At 43.0% G+C, this 25,201-nt stretch overlaps 1 protein-coding gene across 1 annotated transcript in view; it reads right to left on the reverse strand.

Annotated features, from left to right (window-relative positions):
* Positions 1–400: 400 nt before the first annotated feature.
* Positions 401–25,201, reverse strand: part of LOC112141318 (receptor-type tyrosine-protein phosphatase mu) — a 102,790-nt gene continuing 77,989 nt past the window's right edge. Inside the window, exons 10-17 of the mRNA XM_024264425.2 lie at positions 15,687–15,840; positions 15,437–15,606; positions 15,238–15,347; positions 13,973–14,174; positions 11,583–11,685; positions 4,226–4,407; positions 1,072–1,166; positions 401–478 (exon numbers count right to left, since the gene is read on the reverse strand). Of these exons, the coding sequence (XP_024120193.2) occupies positions 401–478; positions 1,072–1,166; positions 4,226–4,407; positions 11,583–11,685; positions 13,973–14,174; positions 15,238–15,347; positions 15,437–15,606; positions 15,687–15,840 (1,094 nt within the window). The remainder of the gene's footprint in view (positions 479–1,071; positions 1,167–4,225; positions 4,408–11,582; positions 11,686–13,972; positions 14,175–15,237; positions 15,348–15,436; positions 15,607–15,686; positions 15,841–25,201) is intronic.

Genomic DNA, 25,201 nt, shown 5'->3' on the forward strand with positions numbered 1-25,201 from the left:
AAATACTATGAAGGAGGTCAAATCTGTGAAAGCGGAAACAGGATTTCAAGCATTCACACTTTCAAGATTATAATTATAATTATTTATTTATTTCATTATTATAAACAAAACTTCTGTACTTTAAATGAGGCTGACAATGGCACCGAAAAAGGCAGCAGTTTGAGTAAAAGTCATCGTAAAGTTATAAATAGCAAATGGCTAAGCTTAGATAATATACTATGTGTAAGTATTTGGTATACCATACAAATAGGTAGATCCATTTTCTTTAAAAGTGGAGTTTCAGAGTTGAAAAAATATTAACTTACAAAATATTATTACGTTTCTCAAATACAGGTTTTCTTCCATATATCGTCTTTCAAAAATCTGGCAGCAATAGAAACAAAAAACCCAAGAAATACAGTCATGTGTGAAAACTAGAGGAAACAGCCAAACTCTGCTTACCTTTGGTGGCCACACGCACACAGTCAATCTTTGTCTCCTGATGGACAGAGGAGCAGAGGAGTTCATCAACGAAACAACTGACCGATAAGACATTATAAATGGAGTGTCACTCACATACCAACACACCCACACACACATACACACATTCACACCACTGCATGAATGTACATGTATATGCTCTGTTAGGAAATGATGGGTAACAGACAAGACAGTCAAACAAGAGGGAATCAGCAGAGCTCACAAATGTTTATATCCACACACAACAGATGATGCACTCCACTGATGGCAAAAATAAAAACCAATATTTAACAAATATACACAATTGTTAAAACTCTAACTTTTGACTATTGACAAGCACAACGATGTCTTCCGTCACATTCATTCATGAGATCCACACACTCACACAGATCCAAACACTCACAGCCCACCTACGCTTGTCAGGGACATGTGTCCACGTATGTGCACGTGTCTGATCTGAACTCTGAGACTATGAGAACATTTACTGAATAGGACCAACAGCTGCTTCCTCACCGGCCAAAGAAGACGGAATCATCTCATTACAGGTGAGCTACATAAGTACAATGAAAATGATGTCAGGTGAGAAGTGTCACCTGTGCAGTGTGTCCTCACCCCATTAGCCGTGCTCACAGCCTGATAGTAGATCCCATAACTCTTGTGAGGCAGAAGTGGAGCGTTCCAGTAACCATTGTAAGTCTTGTTGTCACCTGAACAAATATGGAGGTAAACAGGTTAAGTGAAGCTGACCAGTCAGCTGTCATTACCAGCAGGAGTCTTCTCCAGGCCACAGAGGGGGAAATTCAGATTTGATCCCTTGCTGATTTTGTAGGTTGGAGCACTTAAAAAGAAAGGAACAAACAATCCTAAAGCATAATTCCACCTCCATGCTTGACAGTGGGTATTGTGTTCTTGAGGTCATAGGCAGCATTCCTCTTCCTCCAAACGGTTGAGTTGATGCCAAAGAACTCCATGTCGGTCTGATCTGACCACAGCAGCTTCTCCCAGTCACTCTCTGAATCATGAAGGTCTGCTTTGTCAAACTTCAGGTGGTCCAGCACATGTGTCCTCTTAGGCAGGGGTAGTCTGCATGCACTGATAGATGCTAAACCATTGTGGTGTAAAGTCTTCCTAATGGTTTCTGGATGACTTTGGTTCCAGCTGCTTTCACATTATTGGAGCCGTCTGGCTTGAACACTTTTTTTATATTGTATTCTATGCTGCGTGTTCCTGCCATGCTTTGGTCATTCAGCCGTGTAGGCTTCCTGTTGGCTGGATGCATTTTGGGGGTTGCTGTATCTTTTCTTTTTTCCTTTTAGAATTAGGAATCACAGCAGCACATTAATGTGAGACCATGTTTACAACATGCTTAGATCATGTTCAGACCTCTGAATGTTATGTGTGTGTGTGGGGGGGGGGTAGTTTTTTTTTAGCTATTTCATGTTGAGTTCACAAAAATCACATAAACTGAACAAAACAAAACAATAGGCGCAGAGCTGAGACAAGACAGTTCGTGCTCTCCAAGATACCTGACAGTACCTGTCGCAGCAGTTCCAGAGATCCGAGAACAGTGTTGTTTTGGGACTATTTCTCAGCCTTCTCATGATGATGGAAACCCCATCAGGTGAGATTTGTTTTGAAGTCACAGACCTATAGTAGATTGACGGTCATGTTCTTCTATTTTTTGGTTTGCACTGACAGTTGTCACCTTAAACCCCAGCTGCTTGCTGTAGTCATTTCAGTCGTGTGCAGGTCACAATCCACTGAAAGCTCTTTAGTCTTTCACATGTCGAAAAATGTGGATTCTGACTGATCAACCGATTCTGTAGAACAGGTGACTTTTCTTCATGTGACCAGTTCAAACAGGTGACAGGCTGATTCGGAGAGTAACGTTTGTGTGTGGACCAGAAGTCTTAACTTGTTTCCCTCAATAAAATGCAAATAGTTTGATTTCTTGATTTTCTATCGCTCACGGTTCATATGAACGTACCGTTAGGATGACAGACTGTTTCTTTTGAAGTGGGCAAACCTACAAAATCAGCAAGCGATCACATACTTATGCACCCCTTGGTATCTCCTTAACAGCTCTGCTGGTAGACAGCAGCTGCTCGGCCCAGCTCGTCATCAGAATCCAGACTTTTGGGACACCCTTTCCTTTGCAGCTGTTAATGCAGCTTTGGAAGCACACAGGAGCATGGAGCCTAATGCGTCCTCATGACCAAACAGCAGAGGCAAACTAGTCAGTTTTAACAGGCAGGGCTAATAAGAGATCCAGGCCTCACTGCCACTTGTCTGGAGTAGGATTCTGTTCCCAGCCCCTTTGTCTTCTCTACCATTATAACATGGCACACATTTCTACTCGGATGTGATACCTTTCATTATCAGTAAGTCCATATCAATATGATACAGTAGAATGAGAACAAGCACCAGAGATTTTTTGTCAATGAACAAAGAAGCTCAGACTCATGAATCTGAAAGACTGACTGGGGAAAAGACACATTGATGAGGTCCTGTGTCTAAAAAATCATGTTGTTACTTGTGATAACATTGCTTGTTTCATTTGACAAACAGCAGATGTGCTTTTCTATCACTTTTCTGCATTTGACTGTTACCGTCATCTGTGTCTAAAACTGTGTCAGTGGTTTGAAAACGCACTGCTGCTCCACCCCTGAGTCTGTTCCTCTGGGGGGTTTCCCGGTCTTAATCAGCACTAGTTCCACCCCTTCTTGTTGTCAGCAGTTATTGCTGAAGGATGCTGAATGTAGAAATTAAGATCTATATGAAAGTGCATTCTGATCCAATGACGTGAAGAGTAATATTAAAGGCTTAATGCTACATGATCTTGTGGCAAACCTCTCAGTTCTCATGTCTGGAGAACTTCTGTTGTCAAAATTTTCCCCGATACTGTTTTTCATGTGGCATGTCTGAGTTCAGGCTCCCTAAACTTCACACAGCCTCACTATCAGCAGAACATCTTCAGGGTAATTTCAGGTTATCAATGAGGACAAGCTTAACATCTCCTTTCCTTCCCAGCATGCAGTTCTGTCCTCTCCAGCATCAGAAAATCAGACGTCTCTTTTCTCCTCGTTCAGACTCTTGTCATCCCTGTGATCTCTGAACTGATCTTGTAACAGGACTAGCAGCTGCAGAATCCCTCCTGTACAGACAGCCTAAAGTGCTGCAGTAAGTCTTCTTGTTTTCGTGTCACAGCTCCGTTTACATCTCATTTGTCAGCTTCTTGCCCATCAGTTGTCACCACAATGGCATCCAGGTCTACAACTCCCCTCTATACAACAGCTGCTGATTCCTGCAGCAGAATCGAGAATCTTTGTTGTCATTATGCAGTGCACAATGATTTTTTTTAGCAGCTCTTTGCTATAAATACAAATGAATAAAATACAAATACAAATAGAAGATCAGAGTGACGCTCTTCCCCATTCAGACAATGCTGAGAAATGATGAAAATGCATTTTTGCTCCAGTTCAGTCTGTGTGTTTGTGGGTCTGTGGATAAAAGAGGATGTGAATGACTACATTTAAGATTTTCTTAACAACCAAATGACCCTAAAACAAGGAAGAAGAAACTTACAAGTCAAGCCATTAGCTACCTTATTAACTAACCTAACATTTGAGAACGATAGCTGCCCGCTGCTTTCCCTGTGAGTCACATATAAAGTTTTTGTGTATGTCATCTGATGAGTGAAAGAAATCAACTGATTAGTCAGTCTGATAAGATTCCAGTTAGGGAGCAAATTCAATGGAAAACTCACCAACACAGAAGGGCCGGGGTGCCTGCAGTTCACTCATCAGCAGCTCCGCACTGAAGTAGTACTGGGAGTTGAGCAGTGTGGCATTCTGGAAGTGAATAGGAACTGGGTAACAGCGCAGGATCTCTGCAGTGCCCCTCCTCTGCCTGCGGGGGCGCTCCTCCTCAACCACCACTTGGTACTTACTGCAGAAAAAGATGAATTTATTGTCAGGCAGAAAGCTGTGGCTTTCTCTTGTGTTGAAGGATGATTCATACGGGTTAGGCGCTTACGCAGAAGGTGAATGTACAACTCAGTGAAATCAACCATTTGGTCTTCTCTACAAAAGTGTAAGTGACTTCTGTAAAAGTGAGATACCTAATTCTTTCACTGAATAAATCCAAAGCATTGATAGTTTAGTGCTCAATACACACTGGACACAGAAACGTGTTAGAGTGACTACTGTCAAAGCACAGTCTATGTAAATGCATGTTTCTGGCTTCTGCATCCAAAATTCACACAAAACAGAAGTTTTTGATCGTTTTCAGCTCTACGAACAAAATGTGCAGCGCTGAATGTATGCTGAAAGTTAAACCAGATGACCAGTGAGGGACTCCAATTCTGAAGTGATGTATGGGTAGGTTCCTTTTCAGTAAACGGAAGCGCCAACAGTTAGAAAGTTGATCATAGAGAACAGATAAATAATTGGAGTTTTTGCCTGCCTGCAATTCTGTGACAATAAATCTGTCATATATCAGAAGAGAGCTTTAAAAACAAAAGCCTGGAGCAAGATTCACCAGATTTGCCCTAAGCTTCTTCCAACTGAGAACATGCCCTAGTATCTGGTGGCAACTGTCCAATGTGAACACCATATCTAAAACCCACATTCAACGTGTTCTTAAACACATGCATGATGGGTACAGAGCTCAACAGTCTACTCTAACTTGCAGGTATGCAGGCTTACCAACAGAATCAGCAGAGTAAACAGCAATGCTATAATATCTCAGGGCAGGCCTGCTTCCTCTATCTGTCATCCATCCATTTCTTTTATCTTTAACCCAATGGATGCTAATAGCATCCATACATCTTTCAGGATCTCTGCTCAGACCCATCTCAGAACAAACTGACACCTGTGGCCTTGCATATAAAGCTCATTAATCAGGAACGGGGACAATTCAGCAGTTTCATCTTTCTATTTTCATCTCTGGCAATACGAGGATCACGGACGACCCGTGATCTGTACGGAACACGGACGACCCATGATCTTAACGGAACACGGATGACCCACACATTTCTGAGTATTCTTCTGAAAACCTGCACTCTGAACACCAGCCCCTCCCAACCCCTGAAAACAAGTAGGTCCTCATGTTGCGACATCACACAGGGGGAACAGCCCCTTCCAGGGAGATTCTGCACTGCCACCCCCCCAGGCTAACACACACACACTTCCTCCACAGAGTTATTGGTGGTCGGCAAAACACTTTCATTTTAGAATCCACTCTGAGAGGAAGTGGTTCCTCTCGCCCCTCATCTGCAAAGACAACAACAGAGCGCTGCTGAGGCCGGCTCTAGGAGGACGTCATAAAATGGGCGGCACCCACACCGAGTGAAAGGCGGAGCCTCAGTGATGGAGTTGTCTTACTTCCAGGTAGGAAAAAGAGCTTGCAGAAATAACTCATATTCCATAAAAAAGTGTTCTGTACTGTCCCAAAGGTAAGATATAATCCTATATGTGGATTCACTCTGGAAGTCTTAGAACAGCCTGATATAGGCCCTTAAGTGAGCCTGTGAGCCCCCCAGGGGTCTGAGCTGGGGTGGCACTGGAGACCACTGAAATCCATGAACATGCACGCTCTTTTCCTCACGCACTCGGTTATTTCATTACTCAGCTCCACCAAAAGGTCATCCCTATCCCCCCATCACACTGGCCTTCAATTTGATGAAGTTTCCTGTGGGGGGGCGGCAGGAACTTTATCACAGGCTGACATTAAAAGGATAATTCATGTGCAGCTGTAAACCCACATGCAGGTAAAGGACAGAGCAGCAGAAACAAATGGCTTCTGACAGAAAACTCGTCATGTCGTCCGGCTGACAGCCGCTTCTAATTAAAAATAAATCTTTGCTCCCTAAGCAGGAGAAGAGCGGCTGCCTTCAAAGGCCAGCAGACAGCAGCTGTTTGTTTCTGACAGCTCAGGAGCTGCCTCGCCGCCTCCTTTTAAATCTACCTGACAATCGGAGGGAGCTTTGCTACCGTTTCAGTCTGATGAGCACTAGGAGGGGCTTCAATGACATCTGCATTAATGAAACTTCTATCTTCTTTTTACTCTTTGCCTAATTGAACCTGAAACATGAATAAACTGCTGTGAAACTAAAACTGCTCTGTCGTGTTTCAGCAGCCCTTTCTGAAGCACTCTGAAAAGACTAACAGCTTTCATGCAAGGTACTGGTTTTATGACAAATTTGATCAACAAAAAAACCTTCAATTGGCTGCGTCACATTTCCTCCTGAAAAACAGACACAGACAGCAGAGCGGAAATCCTCTGTGAAAAAAATCATTGAGAAAAGGGATTTTATTCAGGGATCCTTTATGGACCAAACCAATCAGAAAGACTCCAGCTCAGACACTATGGAGGAACATGGCCTGCAGGAGTTCATGCTGCAAGTATCAATTGGTTTTGATGCTGGTTGTACCGATGTATTGTGACTGGTTGTTTTTTTTTCCAGAAAAATCCTAAGAGAGGCAAGACGAGGTGTGGGAGCGCATCTTGATGGTCATCTCTAAAGGTTTGTACCCTCAGACTGCTGGTTGTCCACTCTGCAGTTGTTTCTGTTCCTCGTGTTATAACCCTTTTTCATCACAGAAAAGTATTTCTTCCTAAATATTTGTTTCGGTTAAGGCAAACTTCGAGTTCTGAAATCATCGTTCCTTTTTTTTAACTATTTGTCAGCTCAGCAACATCTCTAGAAGTAAATAAGTTTAGAGAAAAAAAACTGATGACCCAGCATTCTATAGCATTTAAATTAGGGCTGTCAGATTTATCGCGTTAATTACGCGTTAATCTGACATGTGCGTGACGCCGACAATTTTTTTGACACATTAATTGCGGATTTTCTAATATGTGCCTTTCCACACCGCCTGCGCAAGCGTCCCTCATCGCCCTCTATCTCACCGACTGCTCTCACTAGATCACGGGCGGGTCTCCAACCACCGAGCTGCTAGCTAAAACCGGCCGGCGCTAGGACCTGGAGAGCTCCTGCACCCTAACGCCGGAGTTACACCGGACGCGATAGCGCCGCAAAGCGGCGCGGAACAGCGTGCGCTTCCATTCGGCGCCCATGTTAACCAATGGCGTCGGTCACACCAGGCGCGGAGCGACGCGGAGCGACGCGGAGCGGCGCGGAGGGTCCACGCGGTACAGCGCAACGTTTCGGCGTCTGGCCTATTTCTTCCGCGAGACGCGAGCGCTCTGCGTCAATACTGGCAGGAAGTTGCATCAAAATACATCAGAAAATCCGGTTTATTTTCAAAATAGAACCAATTTTTCACAATAAAACGCAGCGATTGACAAATGTGATCATGTTTCTGTGTCTAAACAGACTGTAGAGATGAAAATATGCATACAATCAAAACACACAGACACGCGTACGCGAGAGCCCCCACCCCGCACACCACAGATCTCCGGAGCGGGTGTGCTGGGCTGCAGGGTTCTGGGAGGAAAAAAAGCAGGGCAGACGGGGCCCGCATGGGGCTGCGTTTGAACGAGAGAGAGGCAGAGGAGCAGTTCTTGGAAGAAACATCAGGTAATATTTTGAGTTTATTAATTTACCGACGGAAACACGTGGGAGCGCGTGCGTGCACATAGACACACAACAAAACAGACAGACACGCGCGCACAAACCGATCAATGAAGTGGGCCGACTGCGGAGTTGGGGGGCGGGGTCTGTGTCAACAGGGGCAGAGACCATCTCCTTTTAGCAGAAACACGGGGAGATATCCTGGTTATTGACAATGATGGGAAAAAAGCAGTAGCTCTAGCAGAAGCGCCCATCGACCGTCGCGGAAAAAAATCGCGTCTGGTGTGACCAATAGAGCGCCGCGAATCGGTGCGCACTCCGCTCCGCGCCGCCTCACGGCGCTCTCGCGTCCAGTGTGACTCTGGCGTAACCCGGCTCCGGTCCCGAGAGCTGCGGACCCCCGACATTCCGAACAGCAAGCGCACCAGGGGACGTTTTAAATGTTCTGGAGGTTTAAGCGTGATCCAACCCCAGCATAGCGGTCTGTCTGCCGGCATATTCATGGCGTGAGCTCCGCTGGACACGTCGCTGCATCGAGCTGCAGCCAGAGAACGCGGCGGCAGTAACAGACTGTCAAACTATCCACAGTGTATCCCGCTTTTCTCAGTCTTTAATGTTTTAAAAAACAAAAGTTCATTGGAAATGATAAATCTCTATTTCATTTATTACTGCAGTTCAGCAGAGGAGGAAAAGATTTGGTCCTGACAAAAAATGAACATGAAAGTGTTATGGAAATGTTATTTTTAATGTTTTTTATTTTATTTTACTGAACGTTGATTGAAGTTTAGAATTTAAAATGCCCTTCACTTGCACTTGGGCTTTTGTTAGGCATTTTATGTTACAGCCTTTTATTGTTAAGAAAGTTTATCTCAATACAATGTTACAAAATAAAGTATTTCTGATGAAAACTATTAATTTTGTCATTCTTGTTTTCATAATTAATGTAGAACTGCTAAATTCCACGAAGCACACATTTTTTTCCTAAAAAAAGGGACACATATTAATTTGCGATTAATCGTGAGTTAACTCTGGAAATGCGATTAATCACAATTAAAAAATGTAATCGCCTGACAGCTCTACTTTAAACACATCATGTATTCACAAATCTGGAGAAGAGTCTCAAACCTATAATGCACTTGGAACTCTTGACTTGAGATGTGGTTTTGTCTGTACTGTTTAAAGAGTTGTATGAGCATGAGCTGTTTTCATTTTGTAGTTAGTTTTGAGCTGCTGTCATTTCATGTTGTGCTTATTTAAATTGTACTTTGTATTTGTGAGTTTGTGATATTCAAGTGTACATGCAAACACACAACTGCAAATTCACATAGTTACACATAAAAATGTTGCATGAGTTACAAATCAAGTATTATGCACACATGTGCTTTGAGACTTTCTGCTCTGGCGGCTGTGGTGTAGTGGTAGGGCGATCAACTCCTGATCGGAAGATTACAGGTTTGATTCCCGCCTTACCCCATGTGTTGAAATGTCATTGGACAAGACACTGAACCCTAACGCCGGGTTCACACTGGACGTGAAAGCACCGCAAAGTGGCGTGGAATGGAGGCCGCTTCCATTCGGCGCCCATGTTAACCTATGGCGTGGTTGACACCAGGTGCAGAGCAGCGCGGTCCTCCGCGGAGGGCCCGCTCCGTGCAGCAGATCATTTCGCCGTCTACTCTATTTTGTGCGCGATCCGCGTCAATTCTGGCAGAAAGTTACATCAAAATACAACCAATTATACAACCAATATAACCAATTTTTTACAATAAAACACCACGATTGACCAATGTGATCATGTTTTTTTATCTAAACAGACTGTAGAGATAAAAATAAACATACAATTGCACATGCGCGCGAGCACACACACGCAAAACACACACGCAGATCAACGTAGTGGGCAGACTCCGGAGCGGGGCGAGGGGCTGGGTTTCTGGAGTAAAATAACAAGAGAGAGGCAGAGAGCAGTTGCTCTTAGCACAAACACGAGGTGACATGTTTAGGTTATTGATTTATTACCCATGAGGGCAAAAAAAGCTCTTGTAGAAGCGCCCGCACTGTTGTGGAAAAATGCACGTCTGGTGTGAACCACCGAGCGGAGCGGAAGCCGCGTGCACTCCGATCCGCAACGCTTCGTGGCGCTTCCGCATCCAGTGTGAACCATAAGCCGTAAGCCACCTTCTGGAGGAAGGTTGGCACCAGTGCTCAATAGCGCAGCCGCCATCAGTGTGTGAATGGAGGAATGGGTGTGTGACTGTGAAGCGCCCTGGGCCTTCGAAGGAAGGAAAAAGTGCTATACAATTATACACATTTCTCTCCATAGAATTCTGTGTATGAGCATGCACGTGAAATCAGACAGGAAACACAATCAGTAGTTGTAATGGAGCTTGAAAGTTTGTAAATGTGGCTCTGGAACAGTCAGTGCCTCACTATAGGTAGAACACATAGTTAATTCAAATTACCAAAGAAGAAAAAATCAAAAAAGTGTTGAAAACAAAAGAAAATCCACTGCAATGTCGCCATTTACCAACAAAAAAGTTGCTGTCGTAAAGACAAAAGTTATGTTCAGTGTTGTTGAAAGTTTAAGGCCCAATCTGAATTCTTCCCTTGTCCTTCCCCCTTTAGTCAGCCCTCCAAACGGAGAGTTACCAAAAACAGCCTCTCATATTTTGGACGTCACACACCAGTAATCGCCAGTCTGCTAGCGTTAGCATGGGGCTTCCAGCACTTGAATATACATAACAGTGGATTTATAACTTTAAAGAGGTCACGCTACAACACAAAGTCATGACTTACATTTAAATGTCAACTTCTGTGATTCAGAGCACATCCACGTGAAGAAAAGAGCTTCTCAGAGCAACGCGGTTTACCCTCACAACGGAGGACTCTATATCCCTCCGTTTGGAGGAACAGATTTCTCGGACACGACTTTGACTTAAACTGCCCTTCAAATGAAGGGGAAGGGAGAAGGGAAGAACTCGGATTGGGCCTCAGTAATAAGTTGCACTATTGTTGCAGATTTCTCTATTTTTAACTTTTTGTTTGAGTTATGGTGTTACTGGTTAACCCTTTAATACTGAGGCTGTCACCACAAGCAGAAAATGTTACTCTGAATTAAGCATTTACGCAATCAACATAATTGCAACGGATTCTGAAAGTACAGTTGTAAATTGTTGCTCTTCAGCACAAAGCTTCAGTTTCAGCTTTCAAATCATTTGGTTTCTGTAATTGAGTAAACATTTTAGTTTTGCAAACTGTTGCATGTCAGTGAAAAGCTGCTTTTCCAGCTTTAGAATCTGCTTGTATTTTATTGTTCAAACACTCGTAGTTTTACAATATTTCTAATCCAGTCAGCACTGGAGCTGTATCTCCGGTGTTAAAGGGTGATGTGGTAATCCTCATGATAGGATCAGACTGCTGACTGAAATCTTTGTTTCAATTAGACAGCTGCTGACATGAGAACAGTTTGTAAGGAGCCCTTGTAAGCAGCCATGTGCTGTTGTGCAAAGTGTCTGTGAGAGAACTGCTTTGTAACTGTTGTCGGTGTGTGTATGTGCAGTTGTGTAACGTCTTCATGGGGTCTTCCTACCTGATGGGAGCACCACGGCTCTTGGCGGGTTTCAGGAGAAATGTGACAGTGGTCTCCGTCTGGTTTTGAGGAGAATCCAGTTCGTAAGCTGGCATTACCGGAGCTGAGAATGGAGACAGAAGGAAGACTGCTAGTTCATGACAAAGACGCAGACCAGGTCCAGCGTGTGAAAGAAGCACGCCATCACTATGCTCCTCTGCTTCTCATCAGCTCTATATGAGGTGAAGGAAAACCTGTGACTAAACCCCACTCTGTTAAACACACCGTGTGTGAAACACCTTGGCTTGGATTTACCATAAACCAAAGTCAAACCAAGTCAAAGGTTTGTGTGCATAAAAATGTGCAAGCTTGACATTTTGCACAAAGACAAATTTAACATCCCATCAGGTGTCACACACCTGGATGTGTGACATTTGAACCCTCCCCTGGGGGAGTGGTGAGCTGCAGACACAGCTGCTCAGGAACCATTTGCTGGTTTAACCCCCCAGTCCAGCTCAGTGCTGAGAGTCAGGCAGGGAGGCGCTGGGTCCCATTCCCAGAGTCTTTGGTCTGACTCGGCCGGGATTTTAACTCAAGAGCTGAGCTGGTGAGTTTGTAAGTTGTACAGAATTTACAAACTAGAATGCAGTTTTAGAGAGACAAAAGTATTACACATTTACACATGTCACAGTCTGTGTTGTGCACTTCATGATTACACCTTCTTTTAATACCCCATTTTTGTTTTTGAATATTTTTCATGTCTACAGCATGCTCCTCCCATTGCTAGTCCGTTTCTTCTAAAAGCCTTAGTTGTTGTATTTCGGAGCAGCTGACTATAGTCTCCACTTCTGCTTCTACTTTATCTTCACTCTTCTTGGGGGCCATCCCATGCTGTGGAGTATGAGCTCGAGTATCCAGCACTAAAGCTAGGAACAGTGTGTAATAGATATTAGTCCATCTTCAAGGCTCCGGTCTGTAGCAGCAGCACCCCGTTCCTACATCTCATTCTCTGTCCTCAACTGCATTGATTTCACTTACAACCTCTCACACACTCAAGCTTGACATTTCCTCTGATGCTGTTGCATGTTATTCCTGTGCAGTCAGATTTGGTAAATTACATAGAGGATAATATCCATTTGCACATGCATGCAATTATGTCTTTTATTAGATTGGTATATTAGGGACCCCTGTAAATGAGGCCCTGTAAAATGTTACTTGGACTAAAGTGTACATTTGTTTAAATTTGTCCACCTTAAGATGACATTTGCATCAGCTCCATATTATAGATTGAACTCTTCTTGGCTTTTTCATTGTTATCATAAGTGTCAAAGTTAGTTGTATCCCTCACATAGTCTTATTCATGACCCGACCAGGTTCTGTAAGCTCAGGGTTCTTGGTCATCTCAGCATTTTACCAGAAGACGTATGCTTCAGATCTGATTTATTAGTAGAACACAGAGCATGTCTTTGTTCATGTAAAACACAAAGTGAAGCAACAGTGGTTCTGAGTGAGAGATGACCCAAACTCAGCCAGAACTGGGTCAAACTTCAAATTCTGTTGGCATGCTTGTAGTGCTCAGTAGTTCCCATCGTCTTAAAACTTCATTTACCACACATTTCTTTGCTAAATCTGATAAGAAAAAGTTCCTGAAGAAAAGCTTTTGTTACGTGACGTAATATAATGATTGATCTGATGATAACTAATGAGACTTCATATTTGTGAAAAGGGGGGGAAATGTATAAGTTTGCTTCATCCCACTCCTTTAAAGCAATTATCAAAATCTATATGACAGTTGTTATATTTTATAGATTCTATTGAATGTATGCACTGTATGCATGACAACAAATACGATTATAATATCCAGAGAATAGTTGTATTTTCTTTGATTTAATTCCTAATCAATTTACACACTTGGAACAAAACTCTTGCAATTAAGTATTAACTGGTAAAAACAGGTGCTGGTTGGGTCTTCCAACAGAATCCTGACCCAAACATTCAGTCAAGACAACAAGGAATGGCTGAAGAAGAAGCATATCCAGATCATGGAGTGGTCCAGCCAGTCTCTGGACCTCAGAAAACCTTTGGAGAGCTGAAGTTCAACGTTACCAAGCAACAGCCACCAAATCGGCATCATTGGTAAATCATTGGTAAAGGAATCGAACCAGAAAACCTCCTGATATGTGCAGAAACCTGCTCATCTGACCTCTGCGCTACTCATAAGGGCTTCGCCACAGCATAATCAATCTTTCTAGCAACAGGGAACAAATACTTATTTCCCTCAATGAAATGCAAACATATTTACATAAATGTATTTAAGTCAGCTTCTTGATTTTCCTAGAGATGTTCTATGCCTCGATGGTCAAATGAACCTACCTTTAGGATGTCACCCCACCCCCTCTGTTCACACATACCTGAAATCTTGGTGGTGAACTGTGTAATGACTGGAGGGCCAAAGCCTTTCACAGTGGCTGCTCTTATTGTGAAGGAATAGGTGGAGCCTGGGTAGAGCCCGCCAAACAGGTGAGTTGTCTCATTGGCCGGCTTGAAGATCTTGCTGCTTTGATTGGACAAGTCAAAATCGGTGTCGAAGGAACTCAGAGCTTTGTAGTTAATCTATGAAAGAGGAAATGTGATGTTTGCCCTGGTCCTTTGTATGGAGGAATGAACAGGTGCTGACAGACATTAGTTATCCTCACAGCTGAGGAGCAAAATGGCCGCTCCATCTACACTGGGGAAGCTGTTTCTAACAACTCTGTTGACCAACATTGCACAAACAGAACTACGGGAAGTACATGACACTCCATATGTAGTGCTAATTCAGTTGAGTAAAACAGCAACAGGTTTTTGAATTTGCCATTTTTGAACAGTCCCCCTTTAAAAAAATAGTTGCAAATGAAAGCAAGCTCCAACTGTTTAAAGAGCTTTTCTGTTGGTCCAAGATTCAATACTTCTGACATAACTATCATCTCTTTGCGAAAACATCAAACATTTCTTTCCTTTAAATTCTGTATATATTTGTCCATACTTATGAGTAAATACTACATCAAATTTCTATTATCCATGATTTATATATATCTAAAAACAATACGCTCGTGGAATAACATAATCTTCACACAGGTGGTTCGTTACAAAACAAGTCAAATCTTTTCAAAATGTGTGAATGTGTAATGCCAAGAAAAATAACTGAATAAATTAATAAGAAAAATAAGAAGCAATGTTTCTGGCTAGGGGAGGAAAAATGAACAGTACAAGTCCAGATCTATTTTTAATTTGGTAAAAACAACAAAAACATGTCCTACAGGGTAACAGTTAGGACTATTTTTAAAAGAGATTTCTTTCATTTTATTGGTGACAAAATATTTGTGGGGAAAAGATCAAACTTGATCCCACTGAATTTTACAACTTAATTTACATTATAAGAGATAATGTTGGGTTCTCAGGCAATCTCACTTTGAAACGATGAATGGATGTTTGTTATTTTTGCCAGGTTTTTTCACACAACCTGTTATTCAGGGAGGCAAACTCTGTGGGTGAAACATGTCAAATCTTGGGAGTTGGCACCACCCCAGTCAAACCTCAGATTCAAACCTGCTCAGCAGAACTTTTCTGATACACTAACTTTTCTGATCATATGACTCTAGCAGCAAAGAGTTGTTGGACTTTGAGAGTTTCTCACCTCGTACTGGCGGATGAGGCCGTAGGTCTGCAGAGGTTCCCTCCAGCTCAGACTGATCTGCTCCTCATAGCTCCGGCCCTGGATGGATTCCACAGGAACGGCTCCGGGAACTGGAACCAACAAGACAACCCTGATCCGTTTGAGATCCAATGAACCCCCCTCCTTCTGCTGCCGGGGCAGAGGGAGTCCTCTTTCATACCATCTTCGTCAGTCAGCACAAGAAGCTCTGGACTCTCCTTGTGGCCCTCAGGGTTGTTCAGAACAAGTCTCAGGCTGATGTTAGTGAATGGCAGAAGGTTTCGTATGGTGTGCACACTGCTCAAAGTGTCATACACCACCTCCACTCGAGCCTCCTCCTTCAGTGGCTCCCTGCAGAAGACACAAGTTAAGCCTGACCTGTGAACCACTCAGTCAACGGCTTGTTAAATCCCTGCTAGGCTCCTGCTTACCTGCTGGGGCCCCCTGGAGGCCTGTAGTGGTACTGTACGGTCAGGTTGTACCTGTGACAGCGAGTCACGTTGTATCCAAACGCCTCCCAGCGAACAGTCACCTGTTTGGACTGAATGTCAACTACCTCCAGCTGACGCGGGCCATGCAAAGGATCTGGCACAAACACACGTGCACACACATTTAGAACAGAGAGGTAGTGAGTTTGGTGCTGCTCTGCTCCACTGAGCAGCTGCTACAGCATCATGAAGCTCTTCATGCTTTTCTTTTTGATTGTACTTGTTTTGTCCAGCAGCTGAGCAAACACATAGAAACTGAGAGCCTCTTGTGTTGGATACATGTTACTGTCACTATTGGGGCTTATATAACTTTGTACACGTAAGGTGAATATTTGTATGAACCGTTTAGTGGCTGAACCCCAACCCATTTTTGGACCAGGTGAGTGAGAGAGAGTGAGATATTAGAGATGGGAACCAGGATACAGAAAAAGGGGTAAAGAAGTAAAAGACAATCAAAGAAACGTTGTAAAGAAATCCGTGAAATGTGTCCAGCATATATCCTTCCTATGCACATACGAATGTACTGTTTGTCTAAAGGCGTGTTTGAGTTTTATTGAGAATGCTATGGAATGCAGAGAGAAAAACCAAAGAGGGGAAGTTCCTGGTCACCCCACACTAAGCAGCAGTGGCGACCAGGGCCCCCAGACTGCTGTGCAGTAAAGCAAATCAAGAGAATCCATCCTTCAGGGAACCCACACAGCCCCCCAAGTCGAGACAGAAGGACCACTGCAGGAGCCGCCAGCACACAAACACAGGGCAGCACATGAGCACGGAGAGCACAAGCCCCAACTCAGGCGGAGACAAGAGACCCTACCCATCAAGGAGACCCCCACCCACAGAAGAGGGACCACCACTTTTCCCAGACATCTTGAGCACACATACAGTGTATACAGTATGAATCAAACCAGGTTTAGGTATAATCCTAAATTAATTGGAAAAAAGAATGCATATTCATGAGTGCACTGTACTAAGATGTTTGTTGCCATAGAAAAAAATGTCCTAGTTTTTTGGACAGCAATAATAAAAGTTATACTAAATAAAAATTCTCCTTTTAGAAATGGCTGATTGCAGATCATTTTTGTATATTTCACACTGGAGTTTTTGTCTAGTGGTTTCTCGCTTTAACGCAGTTCCCCTTTCACAATCGCACTATTTTGCTGATTTTCTTTCAGTTTTTTAAGGTTTGTTTTTATTTCTTACAGCATATTATGTTCTGCACTCTTGATTGGCTGTAGACCATTGTCAATCAATCTCCTCCATGCCAGGTGTCCTGACCAGAATATTTTCAGCTCGCCAAATTTCCATTCGTCTTTAAACAGCAGCAAATCTTTGCTTTTATTCTGGACATTGTTTTCTATGACAGCTTGAGAGTTTAAAACGAGAGAGATAAGAGTGAAAATGTTCATGTCTGTCTGAAAAAAAAGTGTATCAAGTGTGTAACAGGGGTTTTATAGCCTTAAAACATGAGTATATGCACTTGTGAGCTTCTTCACCTCGAGTGCGTGATGAACCAGAGGCAGTCAAACAGACGGACATCACACTGGACAAACACACAACTCTTACTGACTTATTTGACACTGGGGGTGGATATCAAAAGGTACAAAAAAGTCATGTTCCACCCCATATTCTGAGCATACCAGTGTATGAATGCTCACATGCACGTGTACATGTGCGTGCACCCTCAGCATGACATTTACATCAAGCTGCTGCTGACAGGAATTGTTCCTGCAGACAGTAGAAGCAGAAAGAGTCTGAAGGACAAAAAGATCCTCAGGACAGTTCTTTTGAGGGAATGATGCATTCACTGACCAGCTGAGTTCCCATCAACTGTAGTTTTCTCATCAGCCTTTGAGCTTAAATCAGACGGGTCACGCCAGAACCCTGTGACTACTGTAGTGTGATCTCTGGCTGGTGTGCAAAGGTGTACCTTAGCAAGGCAGCACTGGACCCTGGACTTGAGAACAGAATAGTAGTCCTGTGAGCACAAGCTGTTACAGTCTCACACCCAGAGTAAACCCTGCCCTTTGTATCGGCATACATGGCTTGAGCACTGAGAGTAAGGGGCAAACAATAGTAATTCAAAGAAGAGTTTTTGAGTTAACTATGGTGCAGTGGTTGGCGCTTTCGCCTCACAGCAAGAAGGCTCTGGTTCAAATCCCAGCAGGGAGCGCTCTGTGTGGAGTTTACATGTTCTGCCCATGCAGATGTGGATTTTCTCCAGGCGCTTCAGCTTCCCCCACATTCCAAAAACATTGTTTGTGGGTTATTTGATTAAATCTACAGTCCTACAAGTACCTGGGGGTCGTGTTGGATAACAAGCTGGACTGGACCTCCAACACAGATCATCTCTACAAGAAGAGTCAATCCAGGCTGTACTTTCTCCGTCGTCTTCGCTCTTTTAACATCTGCTCCAACTGCTGCACATGTTTTATCAATCTGTGGTGGTGAGTGCCCTCCTCTACGCTGCTGTGTGCTGGTGCAGCACCAGTAAGAAGAACATCTCCCGGCTGAACAAGTTCATCCGTAAGGCGAGCTCTGTGGTTGGTTTGCAGTTGGCCCCGGTGGAGGACGTGGCGGAGCAAAGGGCTTTGTTCAAGTTCAGGGCCATTGTGACCAAACCCTCACACCCCCTGCATGAGGCCTTCACCAGGAGTAGGAGCATTTTCAGCAGCAGACTGCTGTCACAACGCTGTTCCACAGACAGACTGAGCAGGTTTTTTGTACCTCGTGTAATAAGACAGCACAACTCCCTGACTGAACAACAAAAGAGGACTTTAGTCAATGTCAAATTTTGAATGTTTTATGGTTTTTACTGTAATATGCTTAGATTACGAATATTTTATTGATTCATTTTATCCAAATTAATATTTTTACTATTTAACTGTTAGATTTTTAGTGTTTTTTAGGGTTTTATTTATTTTTGTGTGTGTGTGGTGATTGTAAGCAGATGGCCACTTTTAAATTTCCTTCGGGATCAATAAAGCTATTCTATTCTATTCTATTCTATTCATCTAAACTGTCTCATGGTGTGCATGAGAGTGTGCATGTCTGTCTTTGTGTAGCCAGGTTTGACTCTGGCAGCCAGTGACCTTGAGAGGGATTCAGGGGTTGAGACACCCAGGAGGACCTGGCAACAGACATCAACTTCTGGAACCGGAAGTCCTCAACCAGAGCTGGAAGTACCTCCATATCGCTGGTAAAAAATGATCAGTAACATTTTTTTCTCATTTTAAGCTTTATAAAAGTTTTTTCCCTACAATTCTGAACACTTTTGGGTTAAGATTAGGGTTAGTTGCATATGTTCTGCTTTCATCTGATGATGTCATGCTCCATCTCGGATGGATGGAGTGGAATCAGAGACATGTCAGCCCAGCGAGACCCAACTGCTGTGCTGCAAGTAAGGTCTTAATCTTCTTGTTCAGCCTTACAAAGAAAATCCAGGTAAGAACACAGCACTGAAAATCCCTGATGAGAATGTTTCAATAGGGCATCTTCTTCCCCCCAGCAGAGCCTATCTGCTCTCTTTCTGGTGCATAAATGTAGATGTTTTGCATGTCATGGACTTGGTTCTTCTTCTGAAAGAACCAGGTCCAGGTTCAAGTCCAGTGCAAAAGGAGAACAGTCAGAAAGTAACATGCAGAACCCACAGAGACAGGATAACAAGACACATCATGAACCTGAAATGGATCTGAAAGAGGACCAAACTGAGGGTAGGTCTTTGTAAATCCTAAATAAAGCTGAGGGATGAGAAGAGGACCGCAAACAGGCCCAGAGTACACTAGACTGATGAAGATGAGCTAGTGAAGATAACGTGTGAAGAGAACTTGTGCTCACTAACAGAACAGAGACTGAACTGACAGTAAGGCAAAATGAGTCCAGTCCAGAGAGTGGGGGCTGTAAATTGCCAATGGACAGCTAATGAGCAACTCCTTGGTCAGGACACCTAAGTTGACACTGGACCTCGCCAATAAAACTTATCTGGGTGTTTAAAGTGTCCGCTATGTTATTCAGTGTCCCAATCAAAATCCAGATATTAACCAAAACCCTGAAAAGCCCATCCGGTGCTTAGGTGCAGCCACAAAGAGAAGAGCAGTTGAATAGAGGTTCAGGCACAAAGTGGGGACAGACAGAAAGACAAATAAAAGGATGGACAGAAATAGACGAAATAAAAGCTGAAATAAGAGTAAGGAATGAAGCGTAAAAATCAGAGGTGGAAAGAGAGAAAGAAGTGAAATATTTATCTGATGTTTGCTGAAAGCCCCAACAAGCACCACATACACTTTAATGGATGTTAACACAAACACACTCAAGAGCTTTTATTTTATGACCAATGCTCAGCTGATGTTTGTGTTTGCAGGAAAATATCTTCTGGGTTTTCTTCTGTAGAAAGAACCTCAGTCCAAACTCAGTCAGGCTTTTTATCCTGGTTCTGAAGCTGCGTTCACACCAAACGGAATTTCAGAGGCGTCCAGTTTCAATGTTAAGTCAATGCACGGACGCAATCTGAGGTCCTGCAGTGTGATTGGAGCATTAGGCGCAGCATGTTTTGGGCAGCGCAGTGTGATTTGGGGGGGTGCAGTGCAGCAAGAGCTCAAAAATATTTACTTTGGCAAAGAAAACACATCATGTCAACCAATCAGGGACTTCGCTCTGGCATGTAGCATGTTGATGATGTGATGAGAAGGTGCAGTCAAAAACCAACAAGGTCGTCAAACTGGATTACAGAGATGGAAGTACCGCTGGAAGCATCCATCATTCAAAGGCAGCTCCTGCAGTAGACGGTGAAGCTATCTGTACTGGGAGAGTCTCTGAATGATCTGATGAACCCAGACAGGATCACTGATCCTTTTGTAGAACATAAGCCTGATCTCTCAACATCGCCCTCATCTTCCATGCATTGTAAATGAGATATACAGTCAACGCTTCCATGTAGCGATGAGGCTAGAAGCTTTTGGCGGTAGCTCCTCCCATCAAGAGCATCAAGTGTATGAACACACTTTTTGGCAAGTGAACAGCAGGAATTTGATGTGTGTCAAAAGAGAGGTGGTTGATGCAAATTTGACACACATAATGTGTTCGGTGGGATTGCAGCATGAGGATCAGCAGTCTTCCAGTCTTTGGATCCTGGTGTGTACACCCCAAACTTCCAGATTTTCTCCAGATATCTTTGGGCTTTTTTCAATGTGCTTCTCTCCATCCCAGAGGTTGTCCAGACAGTTCTGTTTTCTGATGTTTGCTTTGCTCTTAGATTAAACTAGGACCATATCAGTAAAATTTTATATACCTTATAATCAAAAAAATTACGTTTTAATACCTATATAAACATAGGAATTTTGTCGTTATATGTATTTAATGAAAAGTTCATACAAACTGCAATGTATAAATACAATTTAAGATTATATACTACATAAAAGTAGTAAAAAGTAAACATTTCCATATTTAGAACCTTTCCCCAAGCAAGTTGTAATGATCATGTTGACATTTTCCATAAAATAATTTAACAGGTATCTGTCAGAAACAGGCAGACGGCTGGATCCAAGAGCAGCATGGTTATTAGGCACAGACAGGACAACACGTGTGAAGCACAGCTAAAAGTCCACAAAGCTGAATCAGGGTCAGGCAGGCAGAGGTCAAAAACCAGAGAACAACTAGTGGTCAGTGTCCAGGTGAGGGTCAGGGCAGGCGGCAGACGAAGCAGGGTCAGAAGATACAGAAGATCAGATCAGGTTGAGAACGCTCAGAGATGAAGGCAGAGGGACACAAACAAGACTTTGCAGTGAGCAGAGCTCAATGAGCAGACTAAATACTAGGGATTACTGATGGGAACCAGCTATGGGGCTCCTGGGAGTGACAGCAGGGGCTGATGGGAAGTGAAGTGTGGAGAACCAGAAAGCGCTAGAACTCTGGAGATGGGGGCTGATCCGTGACAGTAGCGCTTTGTAGCGGTGTCTAGATTTTTTTGTCAGTTCTTATGCTGCTTTTGTGGCTTTCACTTGTTGATTTTCTCAGTATTTTTGCAGCTGTTCTTGCACAGGTGATAAATTAAGTTTATGTTAGAGTCTGTTGTTGAGACTGGTCAACAGGTGTGTCAACAAAAGCACCCCTGCACCTCTCATGAGGGGTGCAGGGGTGCTTTTGTTGACACACCAACCAGAGCCAGCATACTTTCCAAATACTTGTTCTCTGCTCCATGTTGATCTTCTTATATAAAACCATATTTGGTAAGAGAATTTGCCACTTCATTGGTACAAGGCTAAGTGGTAATCTTTGTAGCGTTCCACCCTTGGAAACAGCGGTGATAACATGTGTTAACCATTTGGTCAGCCAACTTTTATTTGGAGTGCATCCTCTCAAGAAAACAGAGTTCCTCTCCCAGCAGAGGGGCCATAAAGTTTTCTAAAACCTCTATTTCCCACTCGGATGTTAAGTCATTAAACTCTGGGTAACCTGGCCAGAACCCTGACTATTATGCATTCCAAACTCTGGTTAATTTCAACCTGTCACCCTCGAAGGATATTTTGGTTCCAGCAGGTCGACTCCTGTGGAGTCTGCAAGAATTCCTGACAGACACTCAAGATCCTTTATGTGAAACACGTGACCCGTCATAACTTTTATCATGTTTTAAAAGACATAACTGTTGTCAAGAAGTCTGAAATAGGAACAGAACAAGAGTAACATCACAAGAGACAGAGGGATAAAGCTGGATTAAACACAATTTCCAAGATTCCCACTTTTGGTAGTTTTCTAGAAAAAACCTAACCCTCTTTACCTCTAAGTTCTTCCAGTCTTAAGATCACATTTTTTTTTTTCACGCGCTTTTTTCCTCTTTTACATTCTGTCTCCAGCTAATTTCAGAGACTGACTCCAATCTTTTAACATTTTGATGCTTTTATTTTGAAACGGATTTTCAACACTAGACTATTCGATAAGTTTTATTGTCCGGCCAGCTTTGCGACTTATACTTTTGGGTCACAAAACGGAATAGAGAAATCGTTCGACCACCCCAGAAGCTAAGTGACTGAACGGAGCAGAACCAGCAGAACCGCAGGTTTCTGTTAAGAAACCTCCTCCTCCTTCTACACCTGGCTGCAGATCTCGCCTCCACGGCCTGCCTGAAGCATCAAGCCAGGAACGGGATCAACCACCCTTCCTGGCAGAGCAGACCCAGATCCAGACCGCTGGTGAGAAGTCGAACTTCGCTCATACAGTCAGCTGCTGGTGGTTAGAACAAAGATTAACTATTTTTGCAAGAGTAACATCTTTGCCCCGTTTTGAATTCCTCCTTTTAAGAATAGCTTATTCTCAGATCAGTAACAACACCTTTTTATGCACAACACACACTTAATGCATCCACACACTTAGCATTTTTCACCTCAATATTTCATGTATTTTCTTCTCATTTATCTATTCTAGTTATTAGTTGAAGCTATATTCTGTGTTCCACATATGTTGATTGCTTTCCATGCTTTTACGTCCAGTATTTCTGCTTGTTTAACCTCATGTTATTCAATAAATATTCAAAAGGACGTCGTTGTTCAGAGATCATTATTTCATTTTTGTGGTAAAGTCAATTCAAAGGGTACGAACGACCTAAGGTTGAGACACTGATTAATTGATTATTACTTTAGTGATTAGAGGTAGCGGCTGATCATTAATGATAAATATGTTTCCTTCATTATGAAGGTGGTGCCCGGAGGATAATTTTATTAAATTTCAGTTTAATAAAATTAATATTTTCAACCAACTTTGGGATTGAATATTTCATATTCACCCCTTTCAGGCTACATCTTCTTTGAAACTACTCTGATCTGAAAAGCGTCAAGACTTAAAATAAAACTGTAAAACTCTTAACCATGTTGAAGATGAAAGAGCTTCGTATGAACAATTTTCTATAGTTTTTGAAGCTAGGAATCTCATGCCATCCAGCCCAGGTGCACCATTTTCTCACACTTCCTGCTGAAACATGTCTGCTTCTTGTTGTTTTTTTCCTGCTCTTGCCAGAGTGAGACATACTTTTTTTCTCTTTATTCATGTAACCTTTCCCAAGCTGAGTGTGCTTTGTCATTTGCTTTTCAAACCTCTGCTGTGAGAGAGTGAAATGTATGTGAAGGCTGGGGTTTGCTGTCTTGGCTGCTTGGCGCTCTTGTCTCGGGTATACCAGCCCCCCCACTGTACAGTACTGCGCTGGCAGTGCCTCCTGATGTATTTTGGCCCTGACAGCCCCCTCCATCCCAAATCACATGAATCTATTTTGTAATGTGATTTGCTGTATTAGTGGAGTCTTTTTCTCACCCTTTCACTGCCCTGATGAGAACAGAGAGCAGATGTATGCTTTTTGCCACCACTGTTCTTCTAATGTATCTCCCTTTTCTTTGTATCTAAACAGAGCAATTTTTGTTGTACTCGTAATTGTTAGAGTTAAAGTCCTCTTAGTTGTCACACACCTACATGTGTGAAATTTGTTCTCCACATCTGACCCCTCCCCTGGTTGAGCAGTGAGCTGCAGACACAGTATGTCCCAAGAGGAGGTCCTGTCTTGACCTGCAGAGCGTTAGAGGCAACGGCACAGCCATGTCTGCGAGGTGAAGAGAGGCTCCAGGGTGCTGAGTTCTCACAGAGAAAGAGCAGCTGTTTGTCTGTCACCACAGTGAGACGCCTCACTGAGCGCCAAAGCATGTATGATGGACACAAGCATTTATTATTGAACTCACACATGCGCCCATGTGCACTCACATGCACACACACATGCAAACACATGCACATCCAGGCTTATTTATAATTCAGAGGCAGTAATATGAATAAATAAGAGAGACTTAAAAAAACAGATGAGTGCTATCAGGCTAAAAGGCAGAGTGAAAGTCAGTCCAACAAACACTCACACAACATTCAGGGATCTTCATCTGATCCATCAAGCAAGATCGGAATCTTCTAAAATCTCAGCATGAAATGTCAGGACGGCATCATTTATCAATTCAAATGACCCAAACCTCTACGTGCACATATCCATGTGCAAACATAACATCCAAAAAACGTCTTCCGAAAATCAAAAATATTCAGAAACTCTGCTCTGTTCCCAACAACAAACTGCAACACTGCACAGAGTTTCTGTTGTTTGAATGTCAAAAAGCTGATCTAATGTGGTCTGCAGTTTTGTGGAGTTCTTGTTTGTTTTTTAACTTGTCCTGTCCAGCAGCTGAGTAGACGGATCACAGCTGAAGGCCTCTTGTGTTTGACAGCTTTTACTGTTAAAGGACTTATGAATCTTCTGACACACAAGGTGCATATTTGTATAAACGCCTTCTGTAACGTAGGCTAAACTTTATTATGTCGATGATATTTGTATCCTTTTTTGCTGGACCGGAATGACAGGAAGCAGAGGACAGAAGAGTGGGGGATGTTAGACACGAGGGGTAAAGAAGAAAGGGGGGGAAAGGGAGTTAAGGAAATGGAAGGATAAT

This window comes from Oryzias melastigma, unplaced genomic scaffold (assembly GCF_002922805.2).
Source record: "Oryzias melastigma strain HK-1 unplaced genomic scaffold, ASM292280v2 sc00279, whole genome shotgun sequence".
In the NCBI taxonomy this organism is placed as follows: domain Eukaryota; kingdom Metazoa; phylum Chordata; class Actinopteri; order Beloniformes; family Adrianichthyidae; genus Oryzias; species Oryzias melastigma.